The sequence below is a fragment of the Scardinius erythrophthalmus genome, assembly GCF_964197995.2.
Source record: "Scardinius erythrophthalmus genome assembly, chromosome: 12".
Classification (NCBI taxonomy): Eukaryota; Metazoa; Chordata; class Actinopteri; order Cypriniformes; family Leuciscidae; genus Scardinius; species Scardinius erythrophthalmus.
Genome location: NC_138232.1, coordinates 35,630,913 through 35,644,089, shown reverse-complemented (window position 1 = coordinate 35,644,089; position 13,177 = coordinate 35,630,913). Strand labels below are relative to the sequence as shown.

The window sequence follows — 13,177 nt, the reverse complement described above, 5'->3', positions numbered from 1 at the left end:
TAGGGGTAGATTTTTGGCTGATCCTTGACGCGATGGCGGGCAGCAATACAAAGTTGATTCTGCGTTACTTTGATCTAATATTTTATGTTTTTTTCAAATGTAGATTTAAGTGAACGAGAATCGCTAATCAATAAAATGACTGAATAGTTATATTTCGAAACAAAGGTTTGTTAATGATTTTCAAGCTAATTAAAGCAACAGTTTTTCAATAACGGAAGAATGTGTAAAAGTATGGTATTTGGGGTAAAAGGCGCCCCTGCTGTCGGGTCGAAAGGCACAATAATTAACATGATAATAAATGTCTGGCTGACTTTGTTGACATGACATAGTTAGATTCAGATGGTAAATATCATATATTAAGTTGGGTGTCCTCCTTATAGATATCACCATATATCTATGGTGAAACCATCATATTCAAAAATATGATATTAATCATATAATTTAATAAAATACGATTTAATGTTACTACTGTAAATCTAAATTAATTTATTATGGGATCACATTCAATGCTTTCAGAATCTTTACTTTTTAAAATAATTCTTTATGTATTTTTAAAATATATTTTTATATGAACATTTTAATAACAGTATATTTATTGAACAAAAATGAATTCCTTTATTTATCAAAATGAACAGAAAATCATGCAAACTTTTCTAAAGTGATTGTTTTGAACAAGTATTAACTAGACATTATTATTTTAGCTAAAGTATTTGTATAAATACAGTGTGCCTTTTGCCCCATGCCGGTGTGTGGGGTAAAAGGCCCACCTTAAGTTGCCACCTCATACATTTTTAAAACAAAATAAACCACTTTTATGACTTATTTTTACACAAAATCTGTTGATCCATAAATGTTCAATACAAACATATATATTTTTTCTGCAATCATACACTATGGGAATAGTGAAAAGCTCATTTTTTCCCTAAGGTGTGCCTTTAGCCCCGTTGTACCGTACTGTATGCTGCGGCTGCCCATCATAAATCAAAGCACGTGACAGACAGTGGTCGGAGGAGAACGTCTGAAAAACGTGCCAGTGTGAAAGCACAATGGGTGTGTGCTGCTCCCGCTCTGCATACGCACAGCCTCCACTCTGCTTGTGCATGCAGTGTGAAACAGTGGTAATGATCTTTTAATCTACTGAAAGTAAAACATTTTACAGTGTGCATGAGTATACTTTATTTTTACCTTGATATGTTTGGGTGGAGTGGCCTCTTCAATACTTTTTTCATGCTGCTGTTTCAGGACTTGTGTAGAAACCGTTGGCAAATTTTCTCCTCCAATTACCATAACTTTAACAGAGTAAAAGTGAAAAATTAATTGGTCTTGAGGTAACTCCCCATTGTCTCACAGTTTGTTATTTAAAACAAATAATTCTGCACATGCACTACCTTTCTCATCATAATGATCCCCGAAACTTGAGGCCACACTCTGATGAACATTCTGGTCCAGGGAAACCTAACATGAAAACAGTGAGCAACACACTTTATAATTTATCAAATGAATGCCTAACCACAAAACATAGGTTTTCTACTAAATGTATTAGGTTTGGAACAACATGAGGGTTAATAAATGATGACAAAATATTCATTTGTATTGCACCTGCAGCATTATAAAAATGGGATCCTATCTTATATGGATATACAGTACCTGAGCATTTGAGGTACTACTTTCTTTAACACTGCTTCGTACCGTCACCTCTGATGAGCTCACCACCTGCTATTAAGACAGAGAACATCTGTTGTTAAACAAACATACACAATATGCAACTCACTGCTGTTAGTTTGACATAATCAACAGTGTAACACTGCTCAATGCCTTGTGATATGAGAATTAACATTGTGGAATCAGTCTAAATCAGGTGTTTACTGCATGCACAACTGTTAATTGTCAAATAGGGGATTTAGTAGCATTGCAAACTGTACTCTTTCATCAAGTCTTGTTTTAGTCTATATATGTGTTTTTGTGGATTTGAGGGAGTGTTGTGGATCCCTTGTGTGTTCATCTGCTGTACCTGTCTCTGCTGGTAGTGGTGTTGTATAACAGTGCTTTGGGATGCAGAGGAGGAACTGAGCTCATGGCTTTCAAACTGTTTCTTCACGCTGGCCAGTCCGCCTGGCAGAGAGCACGGCTCAGAGCTGTCCATGACCTTATAACACATAATAAAATGCTCAGACACTCATAAATATACATATTTACACACTGTACATACATAGAAAAGATCTGAGACACGATTCTCCTTGCAGAACCTTATTTCACCAAGGGCAACATGTTCCTGGATTAACATCTTTGTTGAACCTCGAACAACATTCTAATTAACCATCAGATTTTAGGGACACGTTTACAGTTTAGGCTTACAACCAAGTTTAGGCGCTTATACATCACTTATTCAGCTATCATTGCCCTCTGATTTTAACGATTACTTTTGGGTAGAGTTAGGTTTAGGGGTAGGGATATGGTTATGATAAAATTTTCTGAATGTTGTTCCAGGATCAACAAAATAACGCGTCTTACTGGGCAAAATCAGGACAAACATTCTCCTATAGGGGGCACTATAAAGGTTGAAAACAAAGCTCTTAGAACCTAAACACACATTATTATTTAAGAAGTCATATCATTATTCATTATTGTTAATCATTTATTATTCAATTGTTTGTTATATTGTACAAACCATAAAGACAGAGCATTAGTTTTCCAATAGTGTGTGCTAACCAGCGACAAGAAATGTTTCTCTCCACACTGTTAGTAAAAACGTCACGGAATGCAGCGCAATAGCAAACATTCAGAACATATTTGAAGGGCTGGATTTTCATCCACTGGGATTTCATAATGGGTGGACTACCTTCCAGAACCTTCCAGACTGGACTACAAATTGACACCATTACTGCAGGGTTATTATTATTAACTAAAACTAAACCCATAAAAAAAAAAAAAAAAAAAACTTGTGTTTTATTTCAGCTAAGTGCCAAGGCAACATTTCTCATTTTCATTTAGTTTAAATTTGAAGTATAACACTAACGAAAACTAAATAAAATAAAACTTAATAAAAAACTACATACATAATAAAAACATATTTTTAAAAATAAATTATAAAAATGACACAAAACAATAAATGTACTAAAACTTATCCCATGAGGCAACGGGAGAGGATTTATGAATGACAGTGAAACGACGCTGGTAGGTCACATGATAATGACAACATGGCAAATGTAGTACGTCCAAATTATATTCATACTACACACATTCATACTATAAAGACGTGAAGTATTTTATCAAGTGGAAGGCCTTAGACAGGAAATAATCATACAGGTAATATGTCTGTGGGGTAGCATATGTTCATGCGTGTTTGTGTGTTCATGCTGGTAAATACCACAGATGGGCTTCTCTCCTCCTTGGTTGCGGCAGCTTGGTATAGGGCCAGTCTCTGCTTGAGAGGCAAGGTCTCAGTCTCACTGTCAGCGTGTGTTTCTCCTGATGGTGAAACACCTGCACTGCCTGCAGCTGAAACACAGAAACGTGTGCATCATTCGCTATTAAACCTGAAACTGGAACATAAATAGATGCATTTCTTTACCCTGACTTCAGGCTTCATGATTGGTTCAGGGAAACTAATGTTAGAGTAGAGATCACATCATCTGTCATATTTTAAGAGTAAATTTAGCCAGACAAAGTCAAACTGACAACAGGGATGTATTGTGACAGCATGCTGATTCTTTCTCTGTCTCCCAGTCTATAGATGGCTCAAGTGACAAGATGAGGAATGATGTCATAAAGCATGCACGTCGTTCACATCAATCACTGTTTTCAAAGTTTGATCCCCGAGCCATCACCACCTCCAGCTCTGGTAAGGGTTACACATATAAGGTCATTTACACATATTTTAGAGTTTCTTTTTTAATTACTGGTATCTGTCACAAATCACACTCATTTGAAATATTTTTTATAACACAGAGAATTTAATGACACTATTAATATAATCTTTAGCAAAAATTAAAATGGCATTTCATATGTTCACTTGTTCTTGAAGCATTTTTTTATTTTTGCTTGTTTCGCTTTTCTATTTTTTTATCATCACAGTGTAGAATTTTAATATTGGCCGTTTATGGGTTATCAGCCATGACATGAAAATAATTAATGGCTTGTCAGTATCAGCCAGATTTTTAATATCGGTTGTTGATGTACAAAGTTTCATTAAAATGCTCATGAAAATTATTTTTTTTGTTCTAATTAGCTCATAATATACATGCATCCATTCAAAGTCCTTTCATATTAAATATTTGTAAAATAGCTTAAAAATAATTTAATTATTTAAATCTTACGTTCAAAAAGTCACATAACACATGTAAAAACACAATGAACACAAAGCTGTATGTCATGATGAATTATGAATTAAATGTCATAACATTCTAGACAGACACATACTACACTCTTGAAACAAAAAAGTTCTCACAGCAAAAAATTATTGTTGGTTAACTTAAAAAAGTAAGTTAGCTGGCTGTAAAATTTTAGTTCATTGAAATAAAAAATTTGAGTTAATACAACAAAGGAGATTGGTCTAATAAATAGAAACTCAAAATATTATGTTATCTGAACCACATTAATTATCTAAGTTGATTTGACAAAAGATAAAAGTTGTGACAACAAATCATGAAACAATTTTTTATAGTGATATAGAACCTTAAAGGGTTGTCAGGCACTACTTACTAGTATATATAACTTTCAGAGATTTCCATTTAGGGATTTAGTCATTTTTTCTTTTCATTAAATTGAATTAAACAGCTTGTAAAAATACTTAATCACTAGAAACAATTTAAATAACCTGTTAAAAATAAAAGTATACCTTTATACCTTTTTGGCATAAAGGATTCTTTAAAATCGAGTCAAGAACCCTAGGGTTCTATATAAAACCCCACTGAACCTTTTTTTCTGAGAGTGTAACTCTTTGAATAGTTAACACATTTTAAATTCTTCATTGATTGAATATTTGAATTCAGTCCATCACTGTTAAAAATAAGAGCCACTGGAAGATGCACTGCAATGCTATTTGTGGATTATTTCAAGCCAGATCTTTGTACTGTGTCATACAACCACACTGCTTTTCTTACATCAGTAAAGTATGACCGTATTACCATGTGACCAAGACATGTTCCCTGAACTGTTAATTTTAGCAGAGCAGTTATTCAGTGCATGCCAGTGTAAAGCTAGCCAGCAGAGGGAGAGAGATGATTCAGATCCAGAATAAGCAGTAGCTGTTGAACAGAAACTCTACACCTGAGGGTATCTGACACATTTCAAACACAGAGATGATGGGATGTGGAGACAGAGGGATCACGCACTCGTTTGTCATAATGGCAAGAGAAAGGCATCAAGATGGACTATGCAAGGCTCAACATTCCAGAAAACCTCCAAGTATCTAGAACCGCAGGGGTTGGAGGCATTCTAGACTGTTGTGCATTACCATGACGTGAAGTAACCACAGTACTGAGAGCAATTAATGAAGACTTATTTTAAACCAAGGACCGTTAGTTTCATATTTCAGACAGACAGAGAGAGAGAGAGAGAGAGAGAGAGGTGCCCCAGGAAGAGTGACTTCCTAAAATGCAAAGCCAAGGAAATCTTTATATCTGTCACTTGTCTATCAATAGTATTTCTACTTCTCCAATAATATTATCTGCCTTTTTCTGTCACCTATGACCAAGAGAAATAGGCATTAGTGTAGATTGACTGCGTTTTTGTTATTTAGATAAATGACTGCTTTGGTTTGGTTCAGAATTAGCAATCTATAAATGTGCTAGACATCTACTAAATGTATGATTAAACTCCGTATCAATACATGAATGTGTTAGCATCATGTCAGTAGGCCTGTAATATTCTGGACTCTAGGCTATGGAATGCAGCAGTAGCTTACAGGCTAAATTCAGAAAGTCCAGTCTTTGGGACTCTATTCTGAGACACTCATGGAGTGAGCCGACATATATGAGACTCACTGCCTTACAGCAAACACAATGCTCATTAGGATAAAGACAATTTACTGTATACAGTTAATTCTTTAAACCAGTCATCAGTTTCTTTAAATACATTAAACTGATACTGTTGTGTAATGAAAAGCATGACGAGTTTTGAATTGCTAGAATCCCAAACTCTAAGATCTTGTCTTTCTGAGAGGCCAGTGAACGGGTATTGGAAAATCTGATATTGTTTGGTTTATAACAAAAGAACCCTTTTTTTACTTTCTGTTCATATAATTAATACTCATCAATATTCATTTTGTTCAACTCCATTATGATGTGACAATAAGCCATGTGTCCTCTGCATGCATTCTTAATGAGCGCTCTCGAAACACATACGCCACTGGCCTCATGCACTTAACCTGGAAATATATTTTCCTCAGTCAGCACATCTCGACCCAATTTACCATTTAAAAATGAGATTCTTGTTAAATTATGAATTATTGAGTAGCACTGTTTACTATAATTCATTGTCAAAATTGGTTTAATTGGAAGCCATGCATTTTCCAAATGAACAACAGACATCTACAGTTCACCAGAAACCACTTCTGTAAAACCACACTCACCTTCAGAGGTCTGACGTTTCCTCTCGGTTCCTCAACGTTACTATAGTGTCACCTGGACACCAGATCCCTCCTGGAGACCCCTAGACAGCCAGCGTCCGTGTGTAAAAGTGTGAGTGTGTGTTTGGAGACCAGCTCCAGTCTACTGTCCGGTTCACCTCAGAGTGATGGAGGGCAGAGACAGCTGGTTGTATTTCAGAGACCCTCCTCCTCCTCCTCCTCCTCCTCCTCTTTAAAAGATTGCCAGTCTGCTAGGCCTTTTTTTAGATAAGCTACTCAACATGCCCTTAACCTGAAGTCACAGAGCGACAGACAGACACACTGAGGGGGAGAGGCACCCTACTGTCTGAGAGATTTTAGGGACATTCATCCTTGGCTTTGAAAATGCACTAGCATCCCATTTCATCTCTTTAAATATAAGATTCAGTGAAAACTTTCACTCTATTTAATTTTTGTGAAATGTCCAAGCAGATCTTTTTCATACAATTACAGCTCATAGTGACCACTGCCAAGCTCCAAAAATCACACATATTTCATGTATCATTAAAGCAGTCCATAAATCACATCTGTTATATTCCAAGCCTCCTGAAGCCATACTATTGATTTGTGTGAGGAACAGCTCTAAAAATTCACAGATAATCTCAATAAACTAAAGAAACACTGTGACTGGAGAATTGAGAGAGAGTTGAATAATAACTTTTACTTTAGAAGACTTGGAATATAGAGCACAAGCCATATGGACTACCTCTACGGTGCCTGTTATGTTTTTGGAGCCTAACAGACATGGAAACTAGGAATGTTGTATGGAAAATTCTTTCGAAAATGCTCCTTTTGTGTTCCGTGGAAAAAACAACATACAAGTTTGGAACAGCATCAGGGTGAATAAATAATGACGAACACAATTTTCTAGAGAACTTTCTCTATTTGAAGGGGATCACAGGAGGTGAGAGCTACTTCAAAACTCTGATTAATATAAAGCATTTACAGAAAGATCTTAAATCTGTTTGTGTGTGTTGGTGTCAGGGTCAGAAATTAGCCCAGACTTGAGTCACTCAAAGTGACAGAAATGGCAAAGAAAACACTCCCAGCAAAAATCAAAAAGTTGAGCATCTATTGTGGTTACTTCTGTAATTATTGTCACTTTGATTTTAACTGCCATAATTGTTCAGATGAAATAGCATTTTTTGCCATATGGTTTTAAAATTATCTTATAAAAATTGGAATACAGACCTAAGGTTGGTCTCTTTTTAAATGAAAGTAGTAGATTATTGCTGAAGTGAATGTGTAAAAAGTTATAGAAGTTTAAATTTACTATAAAGAAAATGTACTGTGCTAAACAGATTTATTTTATATAAATATATATACTTAAAAAAAATTAACTTTATAAATCCTATAAAACCAGCCGTATGTCTAACCAAGTGAATGCGTCCTTCTGTCAAAAATGTATATTTTTTTGTCACAATAACACAAAACAGTCACAAAATATGGAATCTTAAGTCTCAGACTTTTCCAACGATGTGTTTTGTAAAGATTAGAAAAAATTATAAAATAGTGCAGTCAATTTTGTAATATGAAACATGACACCGCCCACTAGGGGAAGGAGCCCGCTAAAAGAAATTGGTTTTCACAGGATGAATACTGACTGAGGGTGTATGTTTTTGAATTATACCTAATTTATGATGGTTAATAAAATATGTTATAGAGGAATTTAAAAGACAATAAAAAAGAGCGACAAGCTTCCCGTTACCGGCGATAGTTAATGGGGTTAATAAAAAGAGAGAAAGTTGAGACAGAGGAGAAAATATTGTAATGATACAATCATAACAATCAGAATTTCCTCTTTTGCTACTGTACAGCACTAACTCCATGCATCAGATACTCAAGAGAATGCAACACACTTGAGGGATGGTCATCATTTCCAGTGTAGGATATGAATGTGTGAATATGGACCTGTCATAAACAAGGTTGTCTATTTCAAAGACAAGCTGATAGCCCGATTTAAAGAATGAAAGAGGGATTACAAAAGAGAGACACATGCAGACACTGACCATACACAAATCAGCTCACCTGTCAAACAAACCTATTAAATTACACACACCTCCCACTAGCATATTATTATCACTGTATACAAACAAATGTATACATATACGAGCATTGTAAAATAAAGTTTGGGTATAGTATGGGTACTTTTAAGACTATATCCTGTGTCTGATTAAACTTAAAGTAACAGAATGAGATTGCAGCAGAAATCCAAACACATGTACAGTACATACACACACATACATACATGAGCACTAAAGCAGAAGTCTGTCATCACAGTTGTCATCGTGCTAGACAGCAATGTGTGAAGTCTTTAATCATGTCACTTTTATACACACACCCTGAACTGTCACGAACATGTAAATCACATTAGAAACAAGAGATCACAAATGGTTCAGTGTAAAACGTCCTGAATCAGACTTTTTAGAGCCAAACATAAACACGGTGAATAAAACAAATTCTGGGGCCCAATTTAAAAAGAAACACTGAGTTACAGTAGCATAAAAGCCAAAAGATACTCACAGCCTCCAAAGTTTGAATCCTGATTTGACATCTTTTCCCTTACACCACTATATTTGTCTGCAACTCTCCCAGTGGACGAATGTGAACCACTCACTTCCTAGATAGCGAGAGAAAAGTGAGAGAGAAAGAGAGAGAGAGGCAGGTGTGGTTAGAGAACACGTTCTAGTCCGTGTTTCATTTGCATTCACCAGTCCCATGAGACACTGAACAAAAGTTCAAAACAGAGAGACTGTACGTGAAGCGTGTGTGTGTGTTTTGGCTATTTATCATTAACAGTATATCAACAAGACTCAGGTTTGTGTTGAATAAGCAAGTTCACCTGAAGCTTGAAAGCTGTCACCAAGTCAATAGTGCAATAATGCCCTTGAAAGAGGAACATGAAAAAGGGAAGGTGACTGAGAACACTGAAACAAACTGCTGACTGTGAAACATATTTGCATACAAACAAAAGGAAATATATTTATACAGTTCGTATAAATGTATTTTCAGTGTGTACATCATTTTGATTACTAGAAAGGCATCAAAAGCAAACATTCTGCCAGAACACACAGCTCAAAACTAAAAACCAACTGAGTTTGAGGCAATAGTCAACATTAATGCAAGTTTCCAGCTGAGTTTAAGCTTTAGCATTTTAATTGATGAGTTAGGAATACTAGAATATTTCACAATATTTTAATATTTTATTTATTTTGTTGCAAGTATCTGAACAGTTCAAAGCTGGAAAATTTGCATAGTCCATGAATGCATTAAAAAAGCTCAGCGTGTCTAATCATCATCACAGGCTGTGTGTTTGCTTTTTGAATATTAACGACAAACAATTAAACAAACATGTATAATAAAGGTGTCCAACTTTAACATCAGTAAGGAGTTCTTACTGGTTCAGAACATTTCCCCAATACGTTCGTTGCACTGGCTGCCAGTTTGTTACAGAATTGATTTTAAAATTCTGCTTTTTGTTTTTAAAGCCATGAACGGATTAGTTCCAAAATATCTCTCTGATCTTTTGAAATGAAATAACTCTGCTAGATCATTAAAGTCATCTCAACTAAAAGTGAAAATCATGCTTTGAAAATCGTGCTCGATGGCTGTGGTAACCATTGACTATAACTGTATGGAAAATCATTTGTGTTCCACGGAAGAAAAAGTCATAGTTTACAAATGACGTGAGGGTGAATTAGTGATTTTCATTTTGGGGTGAACTTTTCCATTAACCCTGACAAAAATGACACACGTCGGCTGTATAAACAGACATCACATCATACATATATATTACACTCATCAGTTTATACGTTAAAACCCGGATGGAACTGTTTTCGCTATCTAGCACTCTCTTTCCCTTTACCCCTCTCTGTCTATTTAGTTTCACGAAACAATTTGCAAATCAAATCTCGTCCCATCAGCTCTTCCATTATACACATGCATCTGTAGTTCAAAACATCAGGAAGCGAAAATCAACACTATCCCACACATGCTAATGCAGACTCACACACACACACACACACACACACATTGATTGTGTCATGTGGAGTCACATTCCACTATTCAGCTCATCTGGCATAAGACGCACACACAGAGTCTGTCGAATACTGAGCCGAGAGGTCAAGGTTCACCCAGCCCAGCAGAGAACAGGTGGTTTCATTTACACACACTGAAAGGCTGAGTTTCACTTTATCAGTTACACTGCAAGTAAATTAAAGGCTAACTACTGTGAATGAATTCTAATAAACAGTCAGTTTCTCATGTTGACATCAACGTCGCAGTGCTGTCAAACACCCTGATTGTGTTTTCAAATGCACAGATATTTTTGGCAGAATTTTAGATGTCAGAAACTGAGGGTGAATTCAGGTTGATTGGGACAATTTTTAACTTTTCTCACTGGAAAAATGTGTCCCAATCATCCGGAACTCACCCTAGCCAAAAAAAGATCAAGATTTATCTCTGAATCTGTTAAAATTTTACCTGGATAAAGATTAAAAGAGCTCTGAGTTAATTCACCTGAATAAACCTCAGATAATGAACGAGATATGATCTGATTCTAGTTATTTATTTCCTAAATAGTATGTGTGTATTTTTGTGAACCTTGTTTCAATCAAAGGTTACCAAAACCAAAGGGATTTACATGTACAAATCTTGCCAATGTTGTGTGTCCTTAAAGACCCCCTGTGGTAAAAATCAAGTTTTTAATGTTGTTTATATGTCTATGTGGTGTTTAAAATATGCTTTAAGACAAACCATGTGCAGATTCATGTCAACACCACTGCTGATTATTTTCTCCTTAAAACTACAGTTTGAAATCGCTGGTGTTTCTTAGGTCACAAACCTTGTAACCAATCAAGTCAATGTGCCGGCGGGCTTTAGCATATCATTAACTGTGGTCTCTCTCAAGAGAAGCCAGGTTATTCCAGTATATTTTTCTGTTGATATGAAAAATCAGGTACATTTAGCAATATAGCAGGTGAATTATGTATATGATGTAGGTCTTTATTACGATGTTAATGATGTACTATGACTTTCTCCATTGACGTTCTAAGTTGTTCAAAGCGTTAAGACTAAGATGGCGAACGGAAACATGGTTTGTGTAACACTAGCAACACATTATTAGCTTGATAACATCAAGCAAAAGACTAATCATATTAACTACCATTATGTGTCTGATGTAGAGAGCGATACATAAAAAGCATTACCATTCTGATAGATTGACTTGTATACGAGTTGACCGAGTTGGCGTGAGTGGAGAAGGGGCTAATTTGCTTATTCATGTGTCCGCATATACTTAATGAAGTAAGGGTGTAAAGTTATGTTCAAGCTATTTTTTGGAATGAATAAAAAAAAAACACAAGAAAAAACGTTTTAAATACGTCATTTTGGTGATGAGTTTTAAGGGACAAAATTATTGAGTATCAGATGCCATACGGTACTTTGATGCATATAATGGTACTAAATGATGGTATTTACATGGCATTCCAAAGTCCTTCAGAGAATACCATGGAACTACCATCATGGTATGCAACGTCATGGAATTAGCATGGTATGTTTTTGTAAGTGTGTGTTTTTTGCGTAACTATTTGTCCCCATTTTTGGTGGCCTGTCTGTTCAAAATAGCCTGTAAAGGGAAATAATATGAGCTTATTGAACATTAAAAAAATTAATTAACTGAAGCTGATGAACATTAGTTGCAAGTTTATTATTATTAACTAAATCTAAAACTATTAAAAACACTTTTGTTAACTAAAATAATAAAGTTGATCAAATAAAATTTAATATAAATATTAGATGTAGTTACACTAAATTATTGGGAAATTAACTGAAATAAGTTTGAGTTGAAGCCCTAAAATTAGGCTACTAACTGGAAATAAATAAAACATGGTAACATTGTTATTATATATATAATATTCTTACAGTCTGCACTGATGACTAAATGTAATTTTGAGTAGTATGACATACAGTGACATATAGTTCATCACAGTAATACATTTGCTCATATTATATAGAACGGACAAAATACACAACTGAATGATCCCCCTTTTTGATTCATAGAGGTGATTACATTGGAAATTGTAATATGTTGAATCACAGAACTAAAACTTTGAAATCTGGTCACCTACGTGTGTTTGTGTATGTAAGGGGATTTCCTGTTTTCGTAAGCACCACTGAGAGTCTCCCATTACTCTGCTGTCTCTGTGATAAGTGGACATATTTAAACATGAGTCACTGACCTGGAGTTAGAAAAACAAGCAGGGCAGCTCTCTCTCTCTCTCTCTCTCTCTCTCTCTCTCTCTCTCTCTCTCTCTCTCTCTCTCTCTCTCTCACACACACACACACACACACACACACACACACAAACAATATTATTTCTACCAACTATTTTAAAACAAACTGAGAGGCTTTTATACACACACACAGGAGGAAAGAAAGAATGATGGAAGGTGTTTTGTAGTCAGAACAAGGCCACAGGTTATAAAGTGAAGACATGGTATGATTACCATGCGCACATGAGATGACACAAGAGCACATACCGAACATCCTGTGACAGTGCGTGAACAGCTA

The 13,177-nt window shown here is 35.5% G+C and overlaps 1 protein-coding gene across 4 annotated transcripts in view; it reads right to left on the bottom strand.

Moving 5' to 3' along the window:
• xirp2a (xin actin binding repeat containing 2a) overlaps positions 1-13,177 on the bottom strand; it is a 34,035-nt gene that overhangs the window by 11,634 nt on the left and 9,224 nt on the right. The window contains exons 2-7 of one of the 4 annotated variants that reach the window (XM_081380825.1): positions 9,131-9,227; positions 3,368-3,483; positions 2,012-2,146; positions 1,648-1,716; positions 1,389-1,455; positions 1,186-1,289 (exon numbers count right to left, since the gene is read on the bottom strand). In XM_081380825.1, the coding sequence (XP_081236951.1) occupies positions 1,186-1,289; positions 1,389-1,455; positions 1,648-1,716; positions 2,012-2,146; positions 3,368-3,483; positions 9,131-9,227 (588 nt within the window). Of the gene's footprint in view, positions 1-1,185; positions 1,290-1,388; positions 1,456-1,647; positions 1,717-2,011; positions 2,147-3,367; positions 3,499-6,571; positions 6,762-9,130; positions 9,228-13,177 lie in introns of those variants that run through there. The other 3 variants (XM_081380824.1, XM_081380822.1, XM_081380823.1) reach the window with 3 other exon arrangements.